General features: G+C 43.7%; 2 protein-coding genes across 3 annotated transcripts in view; one reads left to right on the forward strand and one right to left on the reverse strand.

Moving 5' to 3' along the window:
- Nucleotides 1-10,762, reverse strand: part of UPP1 (uridine phosphorylase 1) — a 122,133-nt gene extending 111,371 nt beyond the window's left edge. Inside the window, exon 1 of the mRNA XM_081835115.1 lies at nt 10,749-10,762. The gene's annotated coding sequence lies outside the window, so the exon portion shown is untranslated. The remainder of the gene's footprint in view (nt 1-10,748) is intronic.
- The window catches only part of TNS3 (tensin 3), a 78,165-nt gene that overhangs the window by 26,087 nt on the left and 32,956 nt on the right, over nt 1-19,122 (forward strand). Inside the window, exons 1-2 of one of the 2 annotated variants that reach the window (XM_081835057.1) lie at nt 11-85; nt 11,665-12,915. In XM_081835057.1, the coding sequence (XP_081691183.1) occupies nt 40-85; nt 11,665-12,915 (1,297 nt within the window). In that variant the 5' untranslated portion in view covers nt 11-39. Of the gene's footprint in view, nt 1-10; nt 86-11,664; nt 12,916-19,122 lie in introns of those variants that run through there. The other variant, XM_081835058.1, reaches the window with a different exon arrangement.

Genomic DNA, 19,122 nt, shown 5'->3' on the forward strand with positions numbered 1-19,122 from the left:
TTGAGGCAAGATTACTTTGGCTCTGGTGCTTTGGAAGGAATGCAAATGCCTACTAACAAAAACAACCCAGTCAGTGCCGTTTCTGGTAAGTGAATAAATGTGTGGTTTGATTTCTGAGCTGTATATGCAGTTCTTTGAAAGAAGTGTGTGTGAGAGAGGGGAGGGGTGATAGAAATTTGGGAGACAAAATAGGTGAGTTTATTTTAAAATCCAAAATATTATGTACTGTTACATTTCCCTCTCCATTTCCATGTGGCAACCAAAGCTTTATCTGACAAAACTTTAAATTCGCCTTTTAACTGATAGCTCTGATAGTGATTTCTTATCTTTTATTGCAGAATCTGTTGTCAAATCAATAAAACACTCATACTGCTGTGTTATTAGACAAGCTGGTTTTTCCTGACACAGAGAATGTGTTCACAACACAAACGTTTTCTTTAATTTTTTCATGGAGTTCTTCCAGAAAACAACAGTTGAGACCAGGGCTATTTTTCTAGAAAAGGAGGTGCTGGAACTCAGCATGAATGCCTCCCTTGTTCTCTTATAATGGCTATGGTGCCCACCTGAGAGGTTCCCTGGTTGAAACTTAGCAGATGAATGTGAAACTTATTTAAGATATCTCCTTATATGTCAGAATCTAGTTCTTCTCTAAATTCTTTTCCCATTTGTGAAGAGATCCATGCTTTGAGCATGGAAGGCAGTTGCAGAGAGAGGGTCAGGAGGGCTTGCATGAGAGGTTAAAAATAATAATAAAGGTTTCTTTGGCTATGTCTGAAGCAAGCGGAAGAACAAGTGAGCAGTAGGTCCCTTGCGTGAAGAAGACAGACAAATGCTATTGGCTGACAGAGAGAAGGCGGAACTACTCAACACCTACTTTGCCTCTGTCTCCACCTAAATGGAAAGCAATGCCCAACCAGGTGATAACAGAATAAATGGTGTAAGGAAGGAGCTGCAGCCCAAGACAGGAAAAGAGGTAGGAAGGGAACACCAGGCTACTTTGAATGAATTCAGATCTCCAGGGCATGATGAGCTGCACCCAAGCCTACTAAAGAACCTTACAGATGTAATCTCAGAACCTCGGTCTGTAATCTTTGAGAATTCTTGGAGAACAAGTCATGCCAGATGACTCTCATTTCTTTTTTTGATAGAGTTGCAAGCTTAGTGGGAATGCTGTGGACATTGCGTATCTTGATTTCAGTCAGGTTCTCAACAAAGTCCCCCATGATAGGTGGATTTGTAGGTGGTTGACTGACTAAATCCAGAGTGCTCATTAATGGTTCCTCGTCATCCAGGAAAAACGTGACCAGCGGGCTGCCTCCGGGTTTTGTCCTGAGTCTGTTGTTGTTCAATGTCTTTATAAACAACTTGGATGACAGAATTGAGAGGATGCTCATCCAATTTGCAGGTAACACCAAACTGGGAGGGGTAGCTAATGTCGCAGAAGGCTGAGTATATATAGCCTGGAAAAGAGGAGACTGAGAGGAAATATGAGAGCCATCTTCAGATATCTCAAGGGCTGTCACAATGAAGAGGGAGCAATGCAATGGATTCAAGTTGCAAGAATGGAGATTCCGACTAAACATCAGGAAGAATTTTCGGTCCCCTTAGCAGAAAAACACCCCCAAAGCATAATATGTCCCCCTCCATGTTTAACGGTGGGGATGGGGTTCTTGGGGTCTTAGGCAGCATTCCTCCTCCTCCAAACATGGCGAGTTGAGTTGATGCCAAAGAGCTCGACTTTGGTCTCATCTGACCGCAACACTTTCACCCTGTTCACCCCTGGGTCATTCAGATGTGCATTGGCAAACTGCAGACGGGCCTGTACATATGCTGTCTTGAGCAAGGGGACCTTGCGGGCTCTGCAAGATCTCTGTCTTTCACGGCGTAGTGTGTTACCAACTGTTTTCATGGTGACCATGGTCCCAGCTGCCCTGAGATCATTGACAAGTTCCCCCCATGTACCGTATTTTTCGCCCTATAGGACGCACTTTTTCCCCTCCAAAAATGAAGGGGAAATGTGTGTGCGTCCTGTGGGGCAAATGCAGGCTTCAGGAAGCTATCCGCAAGCCGTGGGAGCCCGCAGGAGTTCCCGCCGGGCTCCCGCGGCTTGCGCAGAGCCGCCTCTTATCCCGAAGCCCCAGCGCGCTGAGCAGTCACGCCGGGGCTTCGGGTAGCTCTGCGCAAGCCACGGGAGGGCTCCCCCGGCTTGCGCAGCGCTGCCTCTTATCCCAAAGTCCCGGCGCACTGAGCAGTCACGCCGGGGCTTCGGGTAGCTCTGCGCAAGCCGCGGGAGGGCTCCCGCAGCTTGCGCAGAGCTGCCTCTTATCCCGAAGTCCCGCAGCTTGCGCAGAGCAGCCTGTTCTGGGGGCTGGGGTCGGGGGAAGCTTGGGCTTCCCCCGCCCCAGCCTCACGCCTTGGGGGGGGGGAATATATTTCCCCCCTTTATTTCCCCCCCCCAAAAAAACTAGGTGCGCCTTATGGGCCGGTGCGCCCTATGGTGCGAAAAATACGGTAGTTCTGGGCTGCTTCATCACCGTTCTCCTGATCATTGCAACTCCATGAGATGTGATATTGCATGGAGCCCCAGACCGAGGGAGGTTGACAGATATTTTGTGATTCTTCCATTTGCGAATTATTGCACCAACTGTTGTCACCTTCTCACCAAGCTGCTTGGCAATAGTCTTGTAACCCAGTCCAGCCTTGGGCAGGTCTACAATCTTGTCCCTGACATCCTTGGACAGCTCTTTGGGCTTGGTCATGGTGGCTACTTTGGAATCTGCTGGATTGATTGCTTCTGTCAACAGGTGTCTTTTGTACAGGTACTGTAACGAGCTGGGATTACAGGTAAGACCTCTCCCTTACAGCAGGTGCTTCTAATCTCAGCTCATTACATACAGTGAAGATACCAGGTAGCCTGACATCTGGCTGGTTGATAGGGGATCAAATACTTATTTCACTCATTATAATGCACATCCATCTCTGACTTTTGTCTTCTGGGTTTCTGGGGGTCTTCCTGTTGTTATTCTGTCTCTCACAGCTACAGTAAACCTACCATTAAAATTATGGACTGGTCATTTCTTTGTCAGAGGGAAACAGGTAAATTTAGCAGGGAATCAAATACTTTCCCCCCTTACTGTAACACTGGGAAGCCCAGCTTAAGCTGATTTAGTTCAGTGGCCCAGTGCATCTTATGAAAACCCTTCTCCCCGAGAAGATAGCAGAAGCAGCTGGCCCTAGGAACTGGTTCCATCAATATCAGCGTCTTTTGATTCCATATAAGTACACTTGGAACTTTTTAATACTAGAAGCCTTGGGTCTCACACACACTGTCCAGTGAAGGAAGTGGATGATTGCCATGCAAGTGCCCACCCAGAGAGAGAGCAGGGGCAGCTCAGGTGGAGCAGTTGCCATGTGCTCGCTGCTGCCTCCCTTCTCCAACGGGCAATTTGACAAAATGGGTTGTTTTCAAAGATGCCTTGTTTTTCAGATTCAAGTACTAGAACTTTGAGTTCTAGTCTTTTCATTTCAGGCATCAAAGTTTAGTTTGTTAGCTTGAATACTGTTTGATTGCCTTTGTAGTAATTATAGTCATTATTGTTATACAGCTTTTGAAATGTCTGTTGCCAGACAGGCAGCCCCTTTCCTGGCCACAGCTCATAATGCAGACTCTGAAACAATAAGCCTGTGGCATTGCTCATTTGGTTGGGATGTGTTAACATTAGAGAATGTTTTCAGGAAGTTTTCATAGGGTTCAAAGAAAGTTTTGTGGGCTGTGGTGTGGTAATGATTTGCTGGAGTGAACTGGAGATTTTTGCAGACTTATTTATTTACGTATTAAATTTGTATACCACCCTTCATCTGAAGATCACTGAGCAGTTCAGAACATAAAACACATAATGAAAACACTTAAAACAAAAATGAAAGCAAAACAACCAACCATGCCTCCTAGAAACACATTTTAAAAACCATAATCAGACAGACGCCTAGTTGAAAATAAAGGTTTTTGCTTGGCACCTAAAGGTATGTAATGAAGGTGCCAGGGAGGACTCCTTGGGGGGAGCATTCCACAAATGGGGAGCCACCTCCGAAAAGGCCCGTCCTCTTGATGCCACCCTCTGGACCTCTCGTGGGGGAGGCACCCAAAGAAGGCCCATAGATTATGATTGCAGGGTCTGAGTCTGTCTGGGAGAGGCTGCCTGGGAGCAATTACAGTCCTGAACCCTTTAAGGCTTTATAGGTCAAAACCAGCCCTTTGAATTGGGCCTGGAAACTAATTGACGGTCAGTCCAGTCCAGCCAAGATCAGTGTAATATGCTCACACTGTCTTGCCCTGGTGAGCAATCTGGCCGCTGAGGTCCACATCAGCTGGAAGTTTCCAAAGCATTTTGCGTTGTAGTAATCTAACCTAGATATTAGCAAAGCATATATGACAGAAGTTAGACTATCCTTGTCCAGATAGAGGCACAGCTGGGCCACCAGCCGAAGCTAATGGAAGTTTGAGTTTATCCAGATGGGAGGAGGAACCAGAGTTTGCTTTGTTGAGTGCGGGAAGCTGCTGTTACCAAATAAAAATCTGAGTGTGATTAGGACTGAACAAATCTTTTGCAGCTTGTTGCACAGAGATGCATAGAGAGTGAGCCAAATGAGGATGTGGGCATTCAGAACAAATATTTGCATAACAGTTCCGGGGAGAACCTCATAGAACACATATCTGTGTCATTTGGTGATGCAAGAATTAAGGTGGACTCATGGTGGGGTCCGGCATCAGTTGACTAAGGCTTAATGACGGTGAGATGGGCAGAGGGGAGAAGAAAATAACATTTGTGAGAAAGAGTTTGTAGCCTGAATTACCTTCTGAAACATCACTGCTTCACTCTCGCTTTGCTGCAAGGGTTCAAATTTCACAGAACCTGACTGCACTCTCTGGCTCCTCCCTTATGTTTACATTTTTACTCTTTTTCTTCTGAATCCAAAGTTTCCTGCTTCTCTAGTGAGAGTGATTTACCTTCAGCAACTGCTGCATTGAGAATGGCAAAGTAGCTAAAACTGGTGGTGTTTTCCAACTGCTTTCCAACTGCTGCTGTTTTGTGTGTGTTGCGTTTGCTGTTGTAGTGTGTGAAGCTGATTTTAAAATAGGGCAACCATTTTGCTGCTTCAAAAAGTTATGGGGCTTCTGTAATTCCTCTGCAAGGTAAGGTATCATTTTCTTTAGACTCCGTTTGTTTGTATGTGAGTGAGAGAGACATGCTATGTTCATACAATGCTTTGTGAGTTTGTGTTTAGCAAAGGAGGCAAGACAAAACAGCAGAAATGACTTAACCTTGCAGAGAATGCAGTTCTGGGTTTGTACAGCTTTGCCTAAGGGCGGAGGTTTATTTCTGAGGTATGGGAGGGCACCTAGATTACTTCCTACCTAAAGAGGGATAGCTGATGGTGCAGGATAAGCAAATAAGTTTCATATATAGCGTTATCCAACCCAGTTTAGAAAAAACTGGGTCAAAACTGTCATTACTGGGCCCTACAGTTCATGAATTTACCTCGCTAGTTTGCTTCTTTGAATGTGCTTTCTCAAGTCCTGAATGGCTGGAAAGGAGATAGCTGTGAGACAGGTCAGAAAAAGCTGAGAAACAGAAGTGGGTGAATTTTGCACAGAGGAAGTTTAAGAACTCTCTCCTAATCAACTTTAGTTGGTAAGTGTTTGTGGCTTTGGCGTTGCTTTTGTTCACGGGATCTGCTTTCAGTGTGTTCATTTGTAGGCATAAAAATATACATGCAGCCATCTTTCTGTGTGTGGCTGCTGATCCCATTCAGTTTATAGTTCAGATTCAGGGCTGGCATTTTACCAGGTCTCTCGGTCATTCAAGAAGAATTTCCTTTCCCCGCTTTCCTGGAGGGAGTTGAGCTTAAGAGAAACGGTGTAGGGAAAGAAAGGGGTTGTTTTCAGTTTGATGTAGACAAATTCCATCGCCACTAGCTCAGCTTTACAGTTTCAATCTGCTTTTGGTTTCTTTTCTTTTTGGGGAGGGGAGGGCGGAGTTTGGACCGCTGTGTTACTGTACCATTTTTGCAGAAGGCTGTTTCCTTGGAAAAATGAGAGCAAGGTTTGAAGTGAAATGAAGTATTTCAGCTGTTAATGAGAGTGTCAGCGTATTTGGTAAGGTGATCATACAGTGAAGTCTTGCTCTCCTAGCCTATCTCCCTCCCCTTGTTTTTGGAAACTTCCTTTCCTTTCATTCTGTGCCTAAGCATATTAGTTTCGTAGCTTTTGATCAGTCTCTTTGGCTTTTAAAGATGTGAGCAGGTGATGCAAGTGGCAAAGAGATTTGCCAGAAGTGTCTTCACAGCAGAGACTTTCCATGTGTGGGACTTCAGAAACAGGCAAATGACCAAGCACTGGGCTGACAAAATGCCAAGCTTATGTGCTTTCCTAGAATCCAACCGTTTGTATTTTGGTTCTTCTTTTAAATAGAAATGAGAAGTTTATTTTGCCCTGTTTAATAACAACTTAGAATAATATTGTGTGCCTCATCTCTAAAATTCTTCAGTCAGGTCGAGTCAAGGTAAATTGAGAAACGCAGACCGTTAAATTGGAAGGGAAACTTTTTGCAGACTTCACTGGCACATGAAGAACAAGGCCCTTCTTTGTATGGTGGAGTTAAAAGGGGGCAGGGATTACTGAGGAACCGTGTAAGCTCCTTATGATTTGGTATAAATAATTTGAGTGACTCATATGGAAAGGAATGTTCCTTGAAGGTCAGGTGAAGAAAATGTTACCTGCTGCGTATTCTCCATAAATATTTTATTTTATCAGACATGCAAAGCACACAAGCTGGGGGTTTTGCCTGCCTAGTGCTTGTCCCTTTCTTAAGTTTCACTCATGGAAAGCCATATCGCAGTGGCTTGTTCAGCCTGAGAGGAAGGATGATTTGCAGGGTTTCTCAGGGGTGGGACACAGCAACTTCATCCCCACTGAATCTCTCCACCCAAGCTGTATATTTGAAGGATTTCCATAACTAGAAGTTCCAGGACGTTTCTGAAAACAGCACACTGTACAAAGTGGATCTAGCACAGTTGGAAAGGCACATGTGCAAGATCCCTGGCATGCATGTGGAGCAAGGGGGGGTGTCATTACCCCGAAGAGATGTTAGGGAGCTTTGTTAGTTCTCCTTGAACACTGGACAATGGATTGTGGAATCTGTTCCAGGTTTTATAAACCACCTCAGAGTTTGGACAAAGTGAAATAAATGTATTCTGCACTCCACCAAAATTTCCAGAGAGAAGCCGTTTTGCTCATTCCTTGCATCAGTGCTTGTCTCATAGTGGGCTCTTGCAGGCGAAAATCTGAGTTGGGTCCAAAGGGAATATTCACTCTGGCGGTGAATGCTGAAATTATTGTCCTTTGGCAATTCTAACTATATGTGAAGCTGTGGTCATAGCCTCTGGCCATGTCGTGAGGTGAGTGTTGCCATCGTCTCTCTGTCCATGAATAGGTTTAAACATTACTCAGCTGAGAGGCCCTGGGGAAGGATGGACTTGTAGGGACCATACAAGCTGGGAGACTATTGTTCATTAACAGATTCCTATCACATGCTCAGATCTCTGTCGTCTTTTCCCTACGTGGTGGCATAGAAAGCTGCCTTATCCCAGGACAGACCAGTGGACCATGCAGCTCAAGATGACCACAACTGGCAGCTGCTCTCCTGGGTGTTCCAGCTCTGCCTGAAGTTGCCAGAGATTGAATCTCTCACAGAGCTCCAAGGGTTTGCAGGGAGCAGCTTGTAGGAGGTTGGACTGGGACACTGGTGCTCCTGCCTCATGAGTAAAACCTGCACTCTTGTCATACGTTTTCCCTCATGGGCCTGGGCTGCATAGCAGGATTGAGGCAGCCGCAGTTTTTATCAGGAAAACAGCTTGAGGGGTTAACCCCACCTTCTCTTACTGCTGTGCTAAGTCAATGTGGGACCATGTTTGCTCAAAAGAAAATAATTACTCTGCAGTTGACGTTTTGTTTTTCCTTTAAATGGAAAAAGTTTGATTGCTCCATATAAACTGTACAATATTTACATGTAACTATAGTTACCATAGTAAACAAACCCACAGAGCAGATGTCCCTCTTTGATCAAGTTGTATAATCACAGGTTTGAGACACATCAGTTGATATCAAACCTGCAAGCTCTTACTTGGCATCCAGTGCGCTGCTGACAGAACGGCTGTGCAGTCCTTCATTTGTTTTTCCAATAAGTTAGGGCTCTCTCAAAAGACCGTTAAAATTTTCTGCATGAGCTTCAAGTGCAGAGTGTGTAATGCAGAGCTTTGGAGAAAGCACCTTGTTTATTCCCTCCAATCATAATTCTTTTGAAAAGCCCATTACGGTACTTCATAGAATTATGGAGTTGGAAAGGACCCCGAGGGTCATCTAGTCCAACCCCGTGCAATGCAGGAATTAAAGCATGCAAGACAGATGGCCGTCCAGCCTCTGCTTAAAAACCTCTAAGAAAGGAGAGTCCACCACCTCCTGAGGGAGTCCATTCCTCTGCCAAACAGCTCTTACTGTCAGAAACGTTCTCCGGATGCTTAGTCAGAATCTCTTTCCCTGTAACTTGAAGTCATTGGTTCAGGTCCTACTTTCCAGAGCAGAAGAAAAGAAAAGCCTGCTCCATTCTCTCTGTGTAAGCCCTTGAGATATCTGAAGATGGCTCTCATATCTCCTCTCAGTCTCCTCCTTTCCAGGCTAAGCATACCCAGCTCCTTCCACCGCTCCTCCTCAGGCTTGGTTTCCAGACCCTGGATCATCTCGGTGGCCCTCCTCTGCACACCTTCCAGCTTCTTCTTAAACTGGGATGGACATCAGAACTGGAGACTGTATTGCAGGTGTGGTCTGGAATAGAGAGGAACTATGGCTTCCCTTGATCTGGACACAAGACTTTTGTGGATGCAGCCTAGAATAACAGCATTAGCTTTTTTGCTGCTGCCTCACACTGATGCCTCATGTTAAGCTCCTGCCAAAGTGCAGAACCTTACATTTGTCCCTATTGAAATTCTTTTTGTTAGTTTTGGCCCAGTTCTTCAATCTGTTAAGGTCATCTTCAATCCCAATTCTATCTGCTGCGGCATTAGTTACCCTTCCCAGTTTGGTGTCATCTGCAAATTGGATGAGCATTTGTGGAGCTTATGCCCATTAGGGGCAAAGAGTGCCAGAAGACCTGCTGCAGCAGATGGTATCTCTAGGAAGCTGGGAAACAGACTCACTTTCTGTCCCATCCTCCTTTCTGTCCCATCCATTTGCCTTTGGCTGCTGTCTGCCTCCTCTGGATTAAGGATGTGATTAACTTCAGCTGGGCTATGTACTATAGTTTTAAAAACAAGTGAAATAGCATTATAGAGTTGGAAGGGTCATGAGGGTCATCTATTCCAACCCCCTGCAAATGCAGGAATCTTTTGTCCAGCATAGGGCTCAAACCCACGACCCTGAGATGAAGAGCCTCCTGCTACGTGTGAAGTGAGATAGTGGATTATCAGGGGTACACATTGAAGTAACTGTTTTGGGAGTGGGGGACAGCCAGAATTTTATTCTTACTCTCTCCTCTTTAAAACCATGGTTTATAATTGGTTTTTAAATTACCGTATTCTCTGTGGGCCACTAAAATGATGTTCTGAGTGAAACAAAGGTAAAGGGACCCCTGACCATTAGGTCCAGTCATGACCAACTCTGGGGTTGCGGCGCTCATTTCGCTTTACTGGCTGAGGGAGCCGGCATACAGCTTCCGGGTCATGTGGCCAGCATGACTAAGCTGCTTCTGGCAAACCAGAGCAGCACACGAAAGCGCCGTTTACCTTCCCGCCAGAGCAGTACCTATTTATCTACTTGCACTTTGACGTGCTTTCGAACTGCTAGGTTGGCAGGAGCAGGGACCGAGCAATGGGAGCTCATCCCATTGCGGGGATTCAAACCGCCGACCTTCTGATCAGCAAGTCCTAGGCTCTGTGGTTTAACCCACAGCGCCACCCGTGTCCCTTCTGAGTGAAATACCCTTAAATTGCATGATGTTGTATCTATTGTTAATGAGGAAGTAAAGTATCACCTTCTTAAATATTGAATAACCTCTTCCCCTCCACAAGTGTTTTTCATTCGCTTGTTTTCTAAAACAGAAGTTGGACAATGTAGAAAAATCATTCCCATACTTGGGCTGCTCATAGAACTGATACAGAAGTCTAGTCACCTCAGGGCTGTACATTTACAAATAAATAAATACATAAATAGCCAGCACTGTAGCTTGTGGAGCCAATATAAAAATGCAACTTTGCTATTGCACCAGAATAATTCAGTTTCCAGAAACAAAGTAGGGAAATGTGCTTTTACCCCTTCCACGCAATGCTCTGTTTTTGTGAGTCTTGTTACAGAATTAATTGTATAATGCGAGTAAAATGATTGTGATTTCATCATCCATTCTGGCACAGTTAATGGTAGCAATGTCTGCTGCTATTTTTATTATTATTATTATATATATATTGCTACAAAAGTTGTGTGCCACCTCCCCTCCCTGCAAAATCCCAGGGGGTTCCAGGCACTCACCCAGAGTCTGTGTTCCTTTAGAGAATTGAGACATGGAGGAGATTGTCGTAACTTTAAGAAAAATGGTTTATTCACCTGTTTACACTTTCAGTCTGCATGGAGGGCATCCAGATCTTACAGCATAGTCATTTCAAGAGAGCCAGCTTTCAGCCCGCCTACCCAAGATGGATCCCAGTCTTCCTTCCTTCCTCTTCTTCCCAGCAACCCTTCCTCAAGACTCCCCCCCGCCGTCACCTCCCACCCAGTTACCCTGGCATCCTTCCAACCCCCCAGTCTCTGCTCACGCAAGGGGGGAGGACAGCTCTCTTGCATTGCCAAGGGCTCTCAATGGCCCTCTCTTGTTTCTTAATGGCCCTAGCTTCGCCATGTCATTTTGCCCAGGATAACCCAGGAATTCCTCTGCAGCTTGCATTTCTCCCTTCGCATTCCAAACAGTCAAAATCTCACCATTTACTAATATCTAGTGTTTAAGAGGGGTTTCCCCCCCAAAAAAATTCTATAGTGTGTGTGTGTGTGTGTGTGTGTGTTGCCTCGATATTAGACAGGATGAACGTCAATAAACTGAAGCTCAGGCCAGATAAGACAGAGGTGCTGTTGGCGGCGGGGGCGGTTTCCTAGACCAGGTGGCTGTGAAGATGCCTCCTCTGAAAGAGTGGGTACGCAGCCAGCGGGTCCTTCTGGATCCTTTGCTGCAGCTTGAGGCTCAGGTGGCCTCGTGTCACAAGTCAGTAATCACACTCTTCAGAGTTGAAGTCAACTCATTATTAGCAAAAATACGATCTTCTCAGACTTGGTTGAGTGTCAGGCCTAATGAGCACAGCATCTCATCCCAGGTAGGTCTGGCCCCATGGATCACTTGCCAAGACTGAAAGCCCCGCCTCCTCACAGCCTCCTTTTCCTTAACATGGGGCTGTGAGGGTTGTCTTTCTGTCTGTTTGGTTGTGGGTTGCTTTGGGCTGCCCTGGGCAAGATAAAGCAACCAACAAATTTAATAAATAATAATAAACAATATTAAATAGTTTCTTCTTGTCCCCTTTTACCCACTCTACTATGTTTTGTCTTATATATATGCCTGCTGTATTTCTTTGCAGTGCTGCACACCCAGGGCCCCACGGGGGGCAACTTGTATGCTAAAGCGAGGAAGAAAAGCTGCAGTGAGAGCCCCCTTCCCCGCAGGGCCCCGGCTGCTGCAGATACCAGCCCTGACCCCAGGGACTATGCCTGGTCCGTGGGCAGCGACTCGGGACACTCTACAGCCTCTCTGAGGACGGACAAGACTGAAGAGCATCCCCTGCCAGAAACCCAGAGTGTCCTGAGCCCCCTGGAGAAAGAGGGGCTGGAGCAACTGCTGAGCGGCCTTGGTCTGCAGCACTCAGCCAGTCCTCCTAAGGATATGACCGATGCCCAAAGCACGTTCAGTGGGACTCGCCACATAGTACCCGCCCAGGTTCATGTGAATGGAGGTGCCGAGCACAAGGACAGGGAAACAGACATTCTGGATGACGAGGTGTCCAGCCACGACCTCCACAGTCTGGGCAGCCTTGGGACTTTGTCCTCCTCCGAAGGGCAGCATTCCAACCACCTTGGAAACTTCCGCTGCCACAAAAGCAGCCAGAACTCTCTTCTGTCAGATGGCTTTGGAAGTAATCCTTTGGAGGAGGAGTACAGCAACACTCTGGTCCCAGATTTGGACATTGGTGGAGACGCCAGATATGAGAGGCACTTTGGAGGCACCGACCCAGAGCAGTCTCAGCAGCTGCCGAGAAATACTGCCGTTTCCACTGAGCCACAGGCCTACAGCCTCAGTGGCTACCCAACCCAGACATGGGTGCAGGAACAGCAAATGGTCGTCGCTCAGCAGTACGCTTACGGCCCAGAGAATGAAGTACGGCTTGGTATTCGTGGCGTGGCTGAGAACTCCGGCAACCTGCGCAGCCAGTCCAGAGGTCCAGATACCCCTGCGCGGGGATCCAGCAGCAGAGATGCTGTGCAGAGGAGCCTTGGGAGCGTGCTACCGTCCAGCAAGATAGCACAAATCCCTGGCCCTGAGGTTTTAAAATTACAACACAGCCTTGACCTGGGATTGAACATGGGAAACGATTCAGCAGGCTTGCCATCCTCCCCCACCCTGGATATTGATCAGTCCATTGAGCAGCTTAATAGATTAATATTAGAACTGGACCCAACATTTGAGCCTATTCCCACATGTATCAAGACAATCAGCAGAGACACAGGTCAGCTGAATGGCCTCGCAAGCCCTAAAATGGACATGGGAGGGTTTGGGATGAGCCCCACATCCCATGGGAAGGCAGAGATCCTGGAGAGAAACCTGCCTCAGCAGGGTGAGTTATTCTTCATGATGCATCCATGAAATGTGTTTTTCTTCAGTGGTTAAAAGCTTCCATTTGCCATTGCATAGTGTGAATATGTTAAAAGTTTGTCACTGAGAAATGGAGTATCTCAGTATCTCCCTATTACAGATCTCTGGAACAGTGGGATGGAACTGAAGTCATTTATCTTTTTTCATTAATATGTTTTTTTCTACACCTTATATCAAAATAATTTCTATCTTTATATTTCAAGCATTATATTAAACCCAAAGAGGCACGCATAGACCATGAAATCCCAAGATTCAAAGTGGCCAATCAGATCTTCCCTGTTACAATTTGGGTCTCTCATGTCACTTCCTCTCCCGCCAGATCCTCCCTAGGAGAAGATGTCGGGGGTGTGTGTGTGAGAATGTAGTTCTCATTCTTTTCAGTTGCTTTAGTTCTGTGAGGTTCAGGTTGGGGAGACAGATGAGTAAGGGGAGAGTATATTCAAATATTTATTTATTGTTATTTTATTTGTTAAATTTGTGTACCGCCCTTCATCTTTAGCTCTCACAAAATGCATAAGAAAAACAAGAAGGAAAAAGCACAAACCAGTAAACTCCCTCCCTCACTCCTCCCACAAACACATTTAAAAAAGGGTATAAGATGTTAATCAAGCCAAAGGCCTGGTTGAAGAGAGACATTTTCGCCTGGCACCTAAAGGTGTACAGTATAAAGACAGTCTAGAGTTGTGAACATTTTTGGAATTGTGAGCAGCGTTTATTTTGGAGCCAGTTACAGTGGCACCTCCAAGTTAATAAGAAAGAGCTGTTCACAGAGTTAGTTGCTCAGTCCTCCTCCCAAGCTGGAATGAGCATATCCTATTTGTGTGATTGTACAAATAACCCCACATTGTATATAGTTGAGGGGACTGCATGTGTTTGTGCCTCCACAGTGGGAAGATGGTCAGAAGCAAGGTTTAGGGCTGCTTAAAATAAATCTTAATTATTTGGTAATATTCTATCTTGCTCAGCATTCTGTCTCCTTAGCAGCATACATAGACCCAGGAGAAATAGATTTACCTTTTTATTTTGTCTATAGTGCAGGTACTTTACTTTACTCCCTGTATAACTCTGTCCTTTTTATTATGAGCAGAGTTCTCAAAATACAAGCAATATGTAAAAAAGAAAAAAGTTGTAAAAATTCATCATCATCATAATTTATTATTTATACCCCGCCCATCAGGCTGGGTTTCTCCAGCCACTCTGGACGGCTTCCAGCAAAATCTTAGAATACCATAAATAATGAGACATCTGGAAAGCACCAAACATTGGGAGTGCTTTGAATCTGAGTGTAGTGTTTCGTGTGTGTGTTCGTGTTCCCCATCCCTTTTAAGCTCTGAAAGGCTTTTGGAAGCATTTGTGAATGTCCCCCACCTTTAACCGTGGCTGTGACGTCAAAATCGGGCTCAACAAGGAAGACCTTTAAGGTCTCGCGAGAGCATCGCTGACCCTGCGTGCTGAGCAGGACTTGCCCGGTAAGCAAGGTGGAGAGCTTGAAAGCTCTCCTCCAGCTCCGCAAAGGTAAGGATGCTCACACAGGGGCAGTTCCAAGGGGGAGGCATACTCATGTATACTCATTTTTGCACCATCCCCCCAAACATCACCCCCACATAAGATGCAAATGTACTGTATTTTCAGAGACCACTGAAACATCTCTAGGAGAATCTTGCTGATGAAAAGCAGATCTCAGAAAATAGCCGCTGTGTTCTCTGCCCGGTTTGTAGAGGAGGAATCTGCTCTTCCCAGTTTAAGGCCAACAGAAATGGCTTCGTTCACAGCTGATCCAGGGGGTGAGAGGCCGTTGGCTAATGCCTCTGGCCAGGCCACTCTCTCTTTTTATATATATATATATATATATATTATTAATTTCAACATACCAATTATTATACATTCCACAGAACTTCACATCTTATACAATCTTTTTGGACTTCCATCAGCACCTCTGATGATCCACCATTTTTATCATTTCTTCTGCATTTCTTAAATTCCTATTGCTTTTAATTATCTTAACTCACAATCCACCTCTTTAACCATTTTTGCAATAATTCAAATAATTTACCTCACAGAACTTCTTGCAAACCTACAAACGTAATCTGGTCATCACAATTACTTTTCAAATAGTCCGTAAATTTACACCAGTCTTCTGTGAATCTCTGGTCCCGCAGGTTTCGAATTCTTCCGGTTAGCCTATCCAATTCTGCATAGTCCATCAATTTCATCCTCCATTCTTCTTTTGTCGGTAATTCTTCTTGCTTCCATTTTTGTGCCAATAATATTCTTGCTGCCGTCATTGCATATAAAAACAACTTACAATCCTTTCTGTTTATATCATCTCCTACAATGCCAAGTAAAAATACTTCTGGTTTCTTAATAAATGTATATTTCAAAAAAAATTTCATCTCATTATATATCATCTCCCAGAAGTTTTTCACCTTTTTACATTCCCACCACATATGATAAAATGTTCCCTCTTTTTCTTTGCATTTCCAACGTTTATTGCTAACTTTATACATTTTAGCTTATTTAACTGGTGTAATATCTATACATCATTTTCATCACATTTTCCTTTAAGGCATTGCATGCAGTAAATTTTAAACCTTCATTCCATAGTTTTTCCCAATCATTCAACTGTATATTATACCCAATATCTTTGGCCCAATGAATCATTACCAACTTTACCTCCTCATCCTTCAAATGCCATTCAAGCAGCAATTTATACATTTTGGACAAAATTTTATATTTATTACTTAATATCTCTACTTCAAACTTTGATTTATTATCATCAAATCCTTTTTCTTTAAAATCCTGTTTAAACATTTCATTGACCTGGCGGTAGTGGAGCCAATCATTCACATATTCTTTAACTTCTTCATATGGCTTCATCTTCCACTTACTCCCTTCTTTTTGTATTAATTCCCCATAAGTTATCCAATTCCCACCCATATTGATCCTTTTCACACTCATTGCTTCTAATGGAGATAACCAATGTGGCGTTTTACGTTCCAGTAGGTTTTGATACCTATCCCATATTTCTATTAGAGATCTTCGAAATATGTGGTTTCCAAATCCTTTATGGACTTTTGTTTTGTTATACCATAAATATGTGTGCCAACCAAATCTATTATCATAACCTTCCAGATCTAACAATTCTGTATTTTCTAATAACATCCATTCCTTTAACCAACAGAGACAAGATGCTTCATAATACAATTTCAAATCTGGCAGGGCGAAGCCTCCTCTTTCTTTAACATCTGTTAACAACTTACATTGTATTCTCGGCTTCTTTCCCTGCCAGATATATCTTGAAATTGCTTTTTGCCACTCTTTAAAAATTGTTGCCCCCTTGATTATTGGAATTGACTGAAACAAAAACAACAACTTTGGTAGCACATTCATTTTGATAGCAGAAATCCATCCCCAAAATGACAATTTCATCCTTCCCCATTTTTCCAAGTCTCTTTTAATTACATTCCACACTAGTGTATAATTATTTTGAAAAAGATCAATATTTTTAGGTGTTAACCAAATTCCTAAATATTTAACTTTTTTTTACTGCTTCTATGCCAATTTGTTGTTGCAGTACTTCCACCAAATCCTGTTTCATATTTTTAACTATCATTTTGGTTTTCTTTTTGTTCAATTTTAAACCTGCCACTTGCCCAAACTGTTCTATCTCCTCTAATACTCCTTTAACACTTGTAACTGGATCTTCTATTGTTAGTACCAAGTCATCTGCAAAGGCTTTCACTTTATACTCATTCCGACCAACTGAAATTCCTTTTATTGTTTCATTTCTCCTTATTGTCTGTAGAAAGACTTCCAGTATCGATATGAATAATAATGGTGATAATGGACACCCTTGTCTTGTACCTTTCGTAATATCGATACTTTCTGTTACTATATTATTTACAATCAATTTTGCTCTCTGTTCTGAATATATAGCTTTTAATCCTTTTAAGAAGAATTGTCCAGTGTCCATTAATTCCAGATTCTTTAACATGAATTCCCAAGATATATTATCAAAGGCCTTGTCCGCATCCACAAAAATTAACACCACTTTCTTTTCAATTCTGGCAGTCAGATATTCAATTGTATTAACTATATTTCTTATAAAATAAAAAAATTCCTTCCAGTAGCACCTTAAAGACCAACTGAGTTAGTTCTAGGTATGAGCTTTCGTGTGCATGCACACTTCTTCAGATACCTGCTCATACCTTGCTCATACCTAGAACTAACTCAGTTGGTCTTTAAGGTGCTACTGGAAGGAATTTTTTTATTTTGTTTTGACCATGGCAGACCAACACGGATACCTATCTGTAACTGGTATCTGAAGAAGTGTGCATGCACACGAAAGCTCATACCTAGAACTAACTCAGTTGGTCTTTAAGGTGCTACTGGAAGGAATTTTTTTATTTTGTTTTGACCATGGCAGACCAACACGGCTACCTATCTGTAACTGGAACTATATTTCTTATGTTGTCTTTCATCTGTCTGCCAGGTAAAAAGCCTGCTTGGTCCTTATGAATTATCTCATTCAATATCTTTTTCAATCTATTTGCCAGTATGCTTGCAAATAGTTTGTAATTATTATTTAACAGCGAAATTGGCCTATAGTTCTTTACTTGTGTTAAATCCGAATCTTGTTTTGGTATTAATGTAATATATGCTTCTTTCCAAGTTTCTGGTAATTCTCCTTTTCTTAATATATTGTTCATCACTTCTTTCAACGGTGCAAGTAGGGCGTATTTCATTTCTTTATAATATTTTGCTGTGAATCCATCCGGTCCCGGTGCCTTTCCACTTTTTAGGTCTTTATACTGGCCAGGCCACTCTCAGCTGAATAACTGGCGGGAAAGGAAGTAAACACAATCTCAGGGTTCAGGCTAATGTTTCTCAGGTGTTTCCCTCTCCTTTCACCCCAGTTCTCCCCTCCAGCCAGGAAAGCGGCAAATGTTTACTGTGACAATACTTAACAGGTTTCATCTAAATTCAGCCAGTTATTGTAGAATTACCACAAGACCTGCTATTTCTAAAATTGGATCATCCAAGTTTTCTGTGGTGATACGATATTTCATAACTTGAATTATGAATATCCAGCTCTTCTGGACATCAGTCATACGAGAAATATGCAAAATAACCAAACAAGTATTAGAAATCACCCCAGAATTGGTCTTACTAAACATCTTCCAAGACAATAATGCTCACTTGCACCACAAAGAACTCATAACCCACCTACTCTCAGCAGCCAGAAGCATCATAACCAGACACTGGAGAGACCTGTCAGGAGTAAGCATGGACCAATGGTACCAAATAGTATGGGAAACAGCCCTACTAGAAAAATTAACCAAGAAACTGAAACTGACACAGGGACAAATAGAAGAAGACGCCTTCATCACACACACAGGCCAGCAAGACAACAACAGGAACCCGCCAACAGCATTCAAATCAATATGTCTAACCTGATCCAAAAATACACACACACTTCACTCACACATGAAAACCAAGTTCACCACAGCCAATCACGAACAAGCAACAATCACACCCTAGGCCAACCCCAACCTCTCTCACCACCAAAGGAATACAAGCGAATAGTAAAGAGAACCCGCACAAGCAACACTGACACTAAACCCCACAAATACAATAAATAGAATAGAAGCATTGCCACCCCTCCCCTCCCCCTCTTCCCCCCTCTTCTTCCTAATGTAACACTCATGTCTCAACAAATGAAAATGACCTGTAGAAAATGTAACTTGAAAAAAGAGACATTGCACATAACTTTTGTAAACCAAGAAATCTTTAATAAAAATATATTAAAAATAATAATAAATTGAATCATAAACAGTGTACTAGAAGCAGACCACTTTTTCCCTGGAAAGAAAATATTTTAGGATGGAAAAGGGGCTTTTAGCCTAACTTTCCCTTAAAGGTAAAGGTAAAGGGACCCCTGACCATTAGGTCCAGTCGTGGCTGACTCTGGGGTTGCGGTGCTCATCTTGCTTTATTGGCTGAGGGAGCCGGCGTACAGCTTCCGGGTCATGTGGCCAGCATGACTAAGCCGCTTCTGGCGAACCAGAGCAGTGCATGGAAACGCCGTTTACCTTCCCGCTGGAGCGGTACCTATTTATCTACTTGCACTTTGACATGCTTTCGAACTGCTAGGTTGGCCGGAGCAGGG

The sequence above is a fragment of the Podarcis erhardii genome (genome assembly GCF_964252035.2).
Source record: "Podarcis erhardii genome assembly, chromosome: 13".
Lineage (NCBI taxonomy): Eukaryota > Metazoa > Chordata > Lepidosauria > Squamata > Lacertidae > Podarcis > Podarcis erhardii.